This window comes from Telopea speciosissima, chromosome 4 (assembly GCF_018873765.1).
Source record: "Telopea speciosissima isolate NSW1024214 ecotype Mountain lineage chromosome 4, Tspe_v1, whole genome shotgun sequence".
In the NCBI taxonomy this organism is placed as follows: domain Eukaryota; kingdom Viridiplantae; phylum Streptophyta; class Magnoliopsida; order Proteales; family Proteaceae; genus Telopea; species Telopea speciosissima.
In genome coordinates this window covers 50,192,728-50,205,242 of record NC_057919.1, presented here as the reverse complement: position 1 = coordinate 50,205,242, position 12,515 = coordinate 50,192,728, and the positions used below count along the sequence as shown (strand labels likewise).

General features: G+C 41.8%; 1 protein-coding gene across 1 annotated transcript; it reads left to right on the top strand.

Annotated features, from left to right (window-relative positions):
• Positions 1 to 436: 436 nt before the first annotated feature.
• Positions 437 to 1,094, top strand: LOC122657811 (abscisic stress-ripening protein 3-like). Its single transcript, XM_043852605.1, has 2 exons — positions 437 to 763; positions 872 to 1,094. The coding sequence occupies exons 1-2, from the start codon at positions 602 to 604 to the stop codon at positions 1,049 to 1,051; spliced, it is 342 nt and encodes a 113-aa protein (XP_043708540.1). The 5' UTR covers positions 437 to 601; the 3' UTR covers positions 1,052 to 1,094.
• The last annotated feature ends 11,421 nt before the right edge of the window (positions 1,095 to 12,515 follow it).

Sequence of the window (12,515 nt, the reverse complement as noted above, 5' to 3'; positions counted from 1 at the left end):
TATCCCATAACTATTTCCTTTTGTGCAAAATTTAAGGGTAATATAGACATTTTTAAATGTCAACTACATTTAACGGTTTAAACTTAACAGTAAGGACTTATTTGTAAGCCTCCCAATCATCCAGGGGTGCACGTAAAAGGTGAAACTAGGGAGAATGTTTTGTTATTGTTTCAAACACCAGGGGTGCGTAAAATTTGCTCTTATCTTTTTAATGTTCAAACTGGTCGGCCTCATATCCAAACAAAAAGTTCATCACTAGAATTAGCCGAGTAAAGGGTTATACAAAAAAAAATAAATTAAAATGAAACCTGTGCGTGTGGACTATGTCTACGATTCCTTAATCAGAAGGAGAACCTACCTCTGACCTCTTACGCGTTAAGGCTGCGTTCTTAAATCATTTGTGCCTTCCCCACAGGTGCCTAGATCGTCGGTGGTGCTTGGCTACCTCGCTTTGAAATCTTATAAAAGGTTACCTTCCTTAATTAGTCTCTTCAACCATCTGCCAACTTCGACCACCTCCGTCTTAGTACTCCTTAGTCCTTACTACCTACAAGTTTGTGCTTTGTTGTTTTGTTAATCACCTTTCTTATCTCCCACCACCATGCCTGAGAATAAGCACCACAGCCACCCCTTTCACCATCACAAGGAGGAAAAACCTGCCGGAGAAATGAGCGAGCAAGACTATGAGAAACAAGTGAAACACCACAAGCACTTGGAGCACGTCGGCAAGCTAGGTGCTGTAGCCGCTGTTACCATTGCTCGGGTAAGTCTAAAAACTCTAACCACTCTCTTCACTTCAAATTGCTCTGTTTGTGCTCGATTTTGGACTTAATAAGCTGATCTATATTTTTCTTTTATAAACATTTTTCAGCATGAGAAGCATAAGGCTAAGAAAGACCCAGAGAATGCTCACAAGCACAAGATCAAAGAGGAGATTGCAGCAACAATTGCAGTGGGCAGTGTTGGATTTGCAATCCATGAGCACCATCAGAAGAAAGAAGCTAAAAAACAAAATGAATCAGCTTTCGGGAAGAAACACCATCTGTTCTGAAAGTCTTTTCTCTAGTTCTAGTCCTTCTCCCTCTCTCTCTCCCCTCCCCTTTATTTGTTTTTCTGTATGTATTTTCTCTGTGCTAAGAAATTAAGGGTGAGATGTATCCTTGTAGTTAATGAAATTGAAACTCACCCTTCAATTTGTTTGATGGATCTCTTCGTGGCCTTACTAATAAATTTACCTACTTTTTATTGGGCTTTGTAGTGTTGATTTGTGTATTGTAAATGTGAAATGTTTCTACCAAAATTTTTTTTAAAAAAAATGTGAAATGTTTGAATTTTTTTTTTAACTAATTGAATTGGTGGAGTGATTGATAATAGTTGATACTTAGAGGATTATAACATTTAACAGGAAAAAAAATAAAGAATAAACAACGCTAACCCCGGTCACGCAGCGCATTGTGTACCTGTGTTCAGACACAGTCGCGCACAAAATGACCGGCGCACCACTTGGAAAGACAGAAAAGACCAAGGGTACACTGATCATTTCACATGCAGCAGTGTTTGGGCTCAGATACATGTTGCACTGCGTGACCGATTACAATTCCTTTTCCCAAAAAAAAGGAATTCCCCTAAATAATTCCCCTCCTAATTTCTAATCGCTACAATCTCTTGTTTTTTTTTTTTTTTTTTTTTTGTCCCTCAGCTTCACAATTATGGCGTTTCAATTGGGATATATGTCATGATTTAAAAACATTGAATCAGAATTGTTGGAATCAGCCAATTCGATTTGGAATCAACAAATCCCGATTCCATTCATCCAAAACAAAAAAAAAAAAAAAATCCCGATTCCGATTAACTCCTATTGTCGATATAAACGAGTTCTGACTAGGTCAGACATAGAGTCCAATTAAGTTCGACCGATTTTGGGTCGTTCAAATTGGAATTGATAAAGGAAGATCCCATTTCAAATTATAAGTTTTTAAATTTGAAACAGTAGAGAAGGAGATTGTTTTCCTTTTCTGAATCCTAAGGGGTCAGCTCAGTTGGCAAAAGACCAACTCCTCAAATAAGAGGTCATGAGTTCAAACCATCTTGGGGCCTATCCCCATCCCTTATTCCACCCCCCCCCCTCTTAAAATTCCAAAAAAGAAATTGTTTTTTGAAAACTTGAGGATTCCAGAAAATACAAGTAAAAAACATGGTAGATCACCATATGACTTAAATAAGCCAAGTGGAAAAACTAGATAACACATTTCTATCAAATTAATCCACCCCATTAAGTTGAGATCAGGCTAAATATGTTGTTGGCGAGATCTAACTATCAAATCAACCCTCCCCATGGCAAATATCGGTGCCAATGAAATGTTGTAGAGGAAGCCATTTTTCCATTTATAGTTCATAAAAGAAGTAATAGATACTATAATACAAATTCTTATATAAAAAAGCTACTAAAGTTTTGCAATATATTTTAAAACTAAAAAAAAATGAATAAAAATTAAAGGTGGAGAAGTTTTTTTTTTTTTTAATTTACAATTCTTCAAACTGCCAAATAACAATCCCTCTTACTGTTGCGGCAGAAAACTGACTTTTCGCAAATACGAGCTGCGTTGCGCAAGAAACCTGTGGAACACAAAGAAAGAGACAATGTGAGAAGGCCGGAGCTAAGTCCGACAAAGACTCTCTAATGCCTAAATCCACGTTCTAGCAACTGAAGGGAATAGCAGAGTAATATCACAAGAGTGTAGGATAGTCGACCTTAGTTCTCAGAGCCTTGTCCTTGTTCTGCAGCTAAGGTTGTAGAGTGTAGACTCCCTTCAGTTGCAATAAAGCTGATTTAGGCATCAAAGAGTCTTTGTCAGCCATAGCTCTAACCTTCTCATGGTGTTTATTTCTTTGTGTTCCACAGGTCTGTCACGTAGCGCAGCTCGTATCTACGGAAAGTCAATTTTCTACAATAACACTTACCTTTACATATTCACCATTTCTTGGACTGATTACCAAATGTGCCACATGAAAAGATGATTTTGCAAATTTAGCCATTAAATAGAAATTGTTGAGGAAAAGACCTCATACACTCCAAGTCATCCACCATGATGACATAAAGGTTTTGATGATAACAAATAAAACCACTCTTGGACTAACAGTTGTTTAAGTTGTTTAGATAAGAGCGTAGCACCAAGTGAGGGGGAGCATATACAAAGAGCACATAGGAGCGTATATAAGAGCATACAAGAGTACACACTCAAATTAATTGGACTATTGGTCAAGTTGACCTCAAAGACATAAAAGTCAAAGAATCAAGTCTTGAAGACAAAGACCAAGTCAAACAAAAGAGTCTACATTGAAGACTATCAAGTGTGAAGATTGAAGACTTTGTAATTGTTTAATATTTATAATTTTGGTTACTAAAGTCACAATCAATGTAATGCACACACACATACATACATTCATATAGAATGACCTTAGGAGGTTAAATGAACCCCTAAACATGTGACCATTTTAGTTTGAGACCCCCCAAGGTAGCCTCTTAAAGGAACTAGCTCATTTCAGCAGAAATTGACTAATCTGGCATACCGGATCAATATTGGTCTCAGGAAACAAGCCACAGTAGCCTTCCAGCCCACGCTGGATGGTGATCCAGCATACCGGATCACTTCTGGCTATAGTTTACACTGAAACGGTATATCGGATTGTTATCCAGCATACCAGATTACTATATGACTGTTATAATTTGACCGTTAATCCTTAGTTTATATAAGAAAATTTGGTGAACTGGCATACCAGATTGGGATTCGGTATACCGGATTATGGCTGTCTAAATCAATCCGATCTTAAGACAGTTTTCATATTAATTAGAGCTACTTAGCCTATAAATACCCACTTGTTTAAAGCTCTAATTACCACTACTAATCAATCCTAAGAGCTTTCAATACAAGATGCATTGCAAGATCACCAAAGTGAGTCATTCATTCATTGTAAGCATCAAAGCATCACAAGCTCACACACTCAAGACTATTCTACCTCAATTAGCTTCATGCTTCAAAGGTGGAAGATAGTTTTACACATCTAAGGTTGAGGTAATCCTAATTTAGTACACTTTTCATTTTATGTGTAGTTAAGTCCTTTTGCTCGAAATCAAGAATAGCTTGAGTCCTCTTGTTCATTAATCAAGATTAGTTGGTCGTTGAGTTCTCTTGCTCTTAATCAAGATTTGTACGAGTTCTTTTGCTCTTAATCAAGATTCGTTTTAGTAGAATTCTCTCTAAGGTGAGAGGAGTGGATGTAGGCAAGTATTGGTCGAACCACTATAAATCTCTTATGTTATCTTTATTATTTGTTTATTTTTCATTGATAACTTTTTAATTCCGCATTATTTGGTATATTCCACTATATTCACCTATTCACCCCCCTCTAGGTGAATTCACATTTGGTATCAGAGCAAGAGCTCAAGACCATAATTATTTTTCAATCCGTTTAAGAGTTAATGAACATGGGATCCTCTGTCAATCGTAAGGTTGAAGGATACAATATTACACGATCACTCTTCTTTGAAGGTGAAGGATTTTTCTATTGAAAAAATTGCTTCAAGAACTTTGTTTGTGTCAATAACATTAATGCATAGGAAGTTATTGAGAATGGACCAAACACAATAGACAAACCCAAAGAAGAGTGGATTCCAGCTGATAAAGCAAAAGTCCAACTCAATTATGTAGCAATAAGTTACATCCAATGTGCTTTAGGAGAAAAAGAGTACAACAGAACTTGTATGTGTGACTCCGCTAAGGAGATGTTTGACAAGCTCGTTGTAACCTATGAAGGTACTGCAGAGGTCAAACAATCTAAAATTGACATGCTTGTAAATGAGTATGAATTATTTAAAATAAAAAATGATGAGGATATATATGCAATGTTTACACGTTTTACTAACATTGTAAACAAGTTGAAGGGTTTAGGGAAGATATACTCAAATGGAGAAAATGTTCGAAAAATATTGAGATCTATTTTAAAGGAATGGAGACCCAAGAATACAGCAATCAAAGAATCCAAAGATATTGATAAGCTGAGTCTAGATGAATTATTAGGATCACTCCAAACCCATGAAATGGAACTCAAACTGGACACCAAGGAGGATGAACCAAAAGAACCGAAGAAGAAGGTTGTAGTGTTCAAATCATATAAAATCAATGATGATGATGAAGAACTTTCAGATGACGAGATTGCCTATCTATCCAAGAAGGTCTCAAGATTCCTGAAGAACAAGAGCAAAACTTCATTTAGTAAAAAGAGATTCTCTAAGGATAAAAAAGGTAAGAGTATTTCTAAAGAAAATACTAACTCCACTTCAAAAGATGTTTGCTATGAGTATAGGAAACCAGGACATTATAGGGGAGACTGTCCTAAAATGAAGAAATACACAAAGGCGTAGAAAGCTGAACATTCTTTTGATTCAAGTGATGAAGAAGAGGATGACGAAGAATCTCAAGAAGAAGAAGAACAAACCAACCTTGCACCCATGGCTACTGAAGATGAAGAAACTCAAAATGAGGTAACCCCCACTTCTCCATCTCATAAGGATAAAGACTTTTTAGAATTAGAAGAAGCCTTTGAAGACCTCTACCAAAGTAGCATGGAATTAGCTAATACCAAAAAGAATCTCTTAAAAGAGATAAATACCCTCAAAGACCAAAACACAACTCTAACTTCTCAAGTTAACAACTTGGAAGAAGAAAAAGAGAAATTGTGTAAAGCTTTAGAATCTTTTACTAACGGAAAAAAGACTCTTGACATTTTACTTGGAAATGCTTCCAAAGCACCTCTCAACAAGGAAGGGGTGGGCTATGATGTGAATAAAAGTTCAAATCAAGCCAAAGAGCCAAGTACAAGTAAAATGGCAAGTAAGAAAGTAAAGAAGAAGTTTTGTAACTACTATAGGAAGAAAGGACACTCTATTGAGGAATGCTATTCTAAAAAGAAAAGTCCTCAATTTAGCAAACCCAATCCCAAAAGGAAGACTCTTTATATCCCTCAAATTGTTGTATGTAATAATTGCAACAAGAAGGGACATATTATTTGGGAATGTTATCACATGAACCAATCTTTCCATCATCTTAGAAGACCTTACAATGGTCAAAACAGGAGAAGTCATCCAAAGATGCAAAGACCAACTAGATCTCCACCTAAGGTGTAAAGACCACCCAAAAACCAAGGACCATATAGAGTACCTCAAAACCAAAGACCTTGGAACCCCAATCATAGCCAAATTGGTATGGTAACTAAAATGCAAATGGTAACTAAATGGTTTGGAGACCAAGAGAAAGGTATGATACTAACAATGACGGACCCAACATAAATGGGGACCAAAATTTTATTAAGTATCTTTATCTTGTAGGTGCACATGAGCAATATGGAATGGTACATTGATAGTGACTGCTCAAAGCACATAACATCCAATCCAAAGCTGTTTTTCGAGCTCAAGAAGCAAAAAGGAGGATGGGTATCCTTTATAGACAACAGCAAAGGGAGAATCATTGGAAACGGATCTATAAAATTTGGAGGTACAATAATTTTTAATGTTAGCCTAGTTGATAATCTTAAGTATAATTTACTTAGTGTAAGTCAACTATGCAACAATGGATATTCTGTTAATTTTAATGCTTCTAAATGTGTAAATAAAGATTCTAATGATAATATAATTCTTGAAGGATGTAGAAGAAATAATGTTTATAATTGCATATTTAGTATAAATTCACAGAAATGGCACCATCTAGATTGGCTACTGATAAACCATAAATATAACGGCCTATCGATGGATGACACGTGGCTGATCCTAAACCGAGTCTAAGAACTCGGCCCAAAAAGAATCAGAAGCTGACTAATAGGAGATGGCGAGTTAAAAGAAAGGGGCTGAGCCCTCATGGTTGGCAATGTGGCCAAGCCCTCATGGTTGGCAATATGGCCGAGTACCTGTTATCGGCGCCAGGATCGAGCCCTCATGGTCGACAATGTGGCCGAGTACCTGTCATCGGTGCCAGGGTCAAGCCCTCATGGTCGGCAATGTGGCCAAGTACCTGTCATCGGCGCCAAGGCCGAGCCCTCATGGTTGGCAATGTTACCGAACCCTCCTCATTCAGAACCCCGGATGAGTCCTACACGCTCATATAGCGGTGCAGACGAAGACACTCGGGGCACCCCGAGGCCGAACGGTCACCTACCCCAAGTCGAGCCCTCCACTAAGGCGTCAGCCATGGCCCACCTAAATCACAGAACCACGTCAACACCTCCCGACAATCACGAGCAAACCGTATCGCACTCAAATATGGACTCTTACCAAGTGAAGAGTCCCCTTCTGAATATGACTCCGCCTAGAAGACTCCTACCAAAAATAAGACTCTTCCCATACGAGGACTCTTCTCCACCGCCCTATCCTAACTCTATAAAAACCCAGGTATGAAGCTTAAAGGGGGGTCTCACTTTTGCTAGGTTGAAACGCTGTTGCTTTGGAGGCTTGACTTAGGCATCAGAGAGACCTTGGCCGGAGTAACACCGGCTCTCTTGTCTAACTTTGTTTTTACAGGCTCATCTGCGGGCAGGCCAGGCGAAAAAGGTTTTCAGACGCAACAGATTTGGCGCTGTCTGTGGGAACGATGTCTATCAGGCATTTTTGTTTCTACCAATCGAAAGAGCGAAGATAATGTGCACTCAAGGTCAGATCAGTATAGCATCGCCTCCCGGGGAGAGAAAGTGCAACCCAACAAAGGTGCGAGGAACTCGCCTCCACCCGAGACTTCACATCAGGGAGCAGTAGGGAGACCATCTCGAGGAGGAGACAGATGCGGCACAAACGCTACCATCGACCCCGTCCCACCTGTGAATGGGGGCAGCAGCAGCAGCAGTATCCTGAACACTGCCCAGGAGGGTCGGCCGCAGAATGAGCTGACCATTGACGGGATGAACTTGTTGCCACCACCTCTTGCGTCGGAGAATCTCAACCCAGAAGCTCCAACAAATAACCAGTAAGTCATGGATCTTCAATTGCAGATGCTCCACACCAATGAGATGTTGCAAGCCCTCATGACTCAAATGGCTCGCGGAAGAAATTTGGGTCTACCACCAGCCGCACCACTGTTGCTCCCTGCACCTGTAGGCGAGACACTTCAGCCTGTGGGTGATTGAACCTCCTCGCCTCAGCTAGATGAAAATGGGAATCTCGAGGAATAAGACACCTGGTGGCGCCCAGAACGCATGAAGAGCTCGGCCCAGAAAACTTGATGACTAGAAGGTCAATGTTCTCAGGCCGACTAGGTGAGAATAGACTGCAAAGAGGCCGCCTAGGCCGATAAGAAGACCCCAAAGAAGTCGTACACATCATGAAGGATCTGGCCGAAGTCCCACGCGGTAGGAAAATCAACCACAGAGCCCCTGAAGAATGAGTCACTACAGGAATGGTCGGGGATGAGCTGACCAAATTGAGCGTGGCAATCCATCTCGGATGGAGGACCGTAATGGCCAACCACCAGCCGAAGAGTGCAATGGCCGACCACGAGATGACTAACACGATGGCCGACACCAGGAGACAAAAGTAGAGCGACGATTACGGGAACTCATCGAGCAGCTTGAAGGTTTGAAGAAACAGTCGGTCAGGGATACTTACTCGATGATCGGGCAACATCCATACCCTCTAGAGATCATGAATGCTCCACTCCCCGCGGGGTTCAAGCCACCTCCATTTGATAGATATGAAGGGACTACTGATCCGATCGATCACATGAATTACCTCAATGCGATGATGACTATGTACGGCAGAACGGAGATCGTCTCGTGCCGAGCCTTCCCCTCATCTCTCAAAGATGCTGCTACATCATGGTTCTCGTGGTTGCCACTGAACTCCATCACCATTTCCCCTAGCTCTATTGAGCTTTCATTACTCGCTTCCAGAGCAGTATGAAACATAGGAAGACCACGGTCAATCTCTTGAGCATGAAGCAGAAACCTGATAAGTCCATCCAAGCTTTTGTATCCCGCTTTAACAAAGAATCCTTGGACATCAAGGATCTAGATGAGGCTACGGCTCACATGGCAATCAGCAATGGCCTCTCGGATATGGAACTCATCAAGGACCTGGCTCGGAAGCCGACCAAGAATATGGCCAAACTTTTGGAGAGGTGTAATGAGTTTTTCAACATAGTAGAGGTGTTACAGGCTAGAAAAGCATCTGAGGGGAAGAGTGAGAAGAAGAGGCCAGCAACAGATGATCTCAAAGAAGACAAGCGCACCAAGACTGAGTGCCAACCCAAGAAGACAGACCGACCTCGAAGCCCATACTACACATCCTTAAATACGTTCTAGAAGGAAATGTTGATGCAAATCCAGGACGAGGGCTACATTCGACGACCTTGGCCGATGTAAGGGGAGTCATCCCAGAACCCAAATAAATACTGCCAATTTCACAAAGACATCGGTCTAGATACCAAAGATTGCTTTCAACTAAAGAGAGAAATTGAAGAGTTGATCAAGGCAGGGAACTTGAAGCGATACGTGAAAGGAGGACGGGATGAACGCGGGGGTCGGAGAAGCAAAGATCAAGGATGGAAGAAGGACAAGCAAAGGCGCGAGGGTCAGAAGATTGACCATGAAGAAAGCAAATTTTGGCAAGAGAAAAAAGATGACGGCTCAGGTCCGAGCGGCTCCAAAAGGGCCCCCATCTACACCGTCCTTGGGGGCCCAGGGCAAGAGTCAACAAGGAAAGCTAAAGCCAACGCGCGATTCATCGCGGTTGTAAAAATGCCATGCAAGATGGTAAAAATAGAGACCATGATCTCCTTCACCGATGCCAACCTCGAAGGTATAAGTTTGCCTCATGACGATGCATTGGTTGTGTAGGTGGAAGTTACTAAGTGACCTGTCCATTGGGTACTGATTGACACGGGAGCGTCGGTGGACCTGATGTCACTTGAAGCATATCGACAGTTCGAGTTTGGTGATGACGTGCTCAAACCCGAGGGGACCTTCATACACGGATTCTCAGGGGCCTTCGCTATGATTCAGGGATCGATCGAGCTCCTAGTCACACTTGGAGAATGGCCGTAGCAAGCGACCGTAAAGGTCAAGTTTATGGTGGTGAGGTTGGTTGTGGCCTTCAATGCCATACTCGGGCGGTCGATCCTCACCACTCTCCAAGCCATCATCTCGCCAATCCATCTAAAGATGAAGTTTCCAACCGACAATGGGATCAAAAAAATCCAAGGTGACCAGAAGAAGGCGAGGGAGTGTTATGCAACCTTCGTAAAGCAGAACAAGGGCAACACTCGAGGTATGGCTCTATGTTGTGAGAATCTCCCCGGTGACCAAAGAGATGAAGTAACCAAGCATCGAGGAAGACCAGTGGAAGATCTCATCCCTCTCTCACTCAGTGAAGATGACCCTACAAAAATAGTTCAGATAGGCTCACTTTTGAGTCGAGATCGAAAGACAGAGCTCGGTAAATTTTTGAAAGAGAACTCAGACGTGTTCGCATGGTCAGCCTCAGACATGCTGAGGATACTAAGGCACATTGTGGAACATTGTCTACACGTCGATCCGACCTGGAAGCCTGTCCAGTAGAAGCAGAGGAACCATGCCCTCGATAGACAGTCGCAATTAAAGAAGAGGTAGAAAAGCTCCGACGATCAGGCTTCATCAAAGAAGAGAAGTTCCCGATTTAGCTAGCGAATGTCGTTATGGTACCAAAGCCAAACGAAAAAAGGAGAATGTGTGTTGACTACACCGACCTCAACAAAGCATGCCCCAAGGACGAGTACCCCTTGCCACAGCTCGATCTGTTGATTGACACCATGGCCGAACACGAAATGATCAGCTTTATAGATGCATACTTGGGCTATAATCAAATCCCCGTGCATGAAGAAGATAAGGTGTTCATAGCTTTTTGAACTGATTAGGAGAACTTCTGTTACCGAGTAATACCATTTGGGTTGAAGAACGCGGGAGCTACATACTAAAGAATGGTCAACCATATGTTATGAGACCAAATTGTTCGAAATATGAAGGTATATATAGATGACATGTTTGTCAAGAGTCTCAAGGCCGACCACCATTTGGCTGACCTAGAAGAAGCATTTGGAGTATTGAGGAAGAACCAGGTGAAGCTGAATCCTACCAAGTGTGCTTTTTGGGTGACCTCTGGGAAGTTTCTTAGTTTCATGGTCTCGGTCCGATGCATCAAAGCCAACCCAACAAAGATCCAAGCAATCCAAGAGATGACCCCTCCTAGAACAATTTGGGAGGTGCAGAGATTGAATGGGAGGATAGTGGCGCTAACGAGGTTCATCTCATGGGCCAAAGACAAATGCTTGCTAATCTTCAAGACATTGAAGAACCTTCAAAATCCAAAGGATTTTGTGTGGATGGATGAGTGCCATAATGCTTTCGAAGAGCTGAAGAAGTACTTAGAAAATCCGCCCCTCCTAGCTTGACTCGGGCCAAATGAAGAGATAACGCTATACTTAGCATCAAATCTAGTGGCAGTTAGCGCCATGCTATTAAAGGAAGAGGCCAAGCAACAAACACTAATTTACTACGTCAGCCACGTGTTTATCGATGTGGAAACGAGGTACTCAAAGATAGAAAAAATGACATTCGCATTAGTGATGGCGACAAGAAAACTGAGACCCTATTTCCAAGCTCACCAAATTGTGATTCTTATCGATCAACCATTAAAGAAGATCTTGCATAAATCGGATGTCTCGGCTCGACTAGTTATGTGGGTAGTAGAGCTCGGTGAGTACAACCTTGAATTCAAGCCCCGCACAGCAATAAAGGGACAAGCCTTGGTCGATTTCATGGCAGAGTGCACAATTGCTGACCCCAAAACTCGAATGGGGGAAGTACCAACTATAGAGGCTGAGCCCAAAACTCGAAAGGATTCTGTATCCAATATACTTTGAGGTTCAAGTTTCTAACCTCCAACAATGAGGCCGAGTATGAAGCCCTACTAGCTTGACTCTAAGTCGCCAAAGTCATAGGCATCATCCAACTGAAGGTCCGAAGTGACTCCCAGCTTGTAGTCAATTAGGTAATCGACGAGTATGAAGCGAAAGATGAATGGATGTAGCATACCTTAGCTGAGCCCGAGGTATGATTACCGAGCTCAAGAAGTTCGAGATGACCCGAGTACCGTGAGAGGAAAATGCAATAGCCGACTCCCTGTCAAGACTCCCCGAAGCCGAGTTCCCGAGTCTAGCAAGCTCGATCTATATTGAAATTTTGGACAAACCGTCGCTCTAGGAGATGAGGGTTAACCACATAGAAGAAGGTCCGAGCTGGATGGACCCGATCATTAGTTACTTGGAAAATGACCAACTCCCAAAAGATCGAGATGAGGCTAGAAAAGTTAAAATTAGAGCAACCAAGTACCCCATGATTAACGGAGTCCTATACAAGAGAATATGCGCGAGTCACATGGGTGGTCGAGCGCTGGCATATAAAGTACTTCGCTAAGGGTTCTACTGGCCGAGAATGCAAGA

Coding starts and splice junctions, on each gene's coding strand:
- LOC122657811 (XM_043852605.1), top strand. CDS start 602: ATGCCTGAGAATAAGCACCACAGCCACCCCTTTCACCATCACAAGGAG. Junction 764..871: donor CCGCTGTTACCATTGCTCGG/GTAAGTCTAAAA, acceptor AACATTTTTCAG/CATGAGAAGCATAAGGCTAA.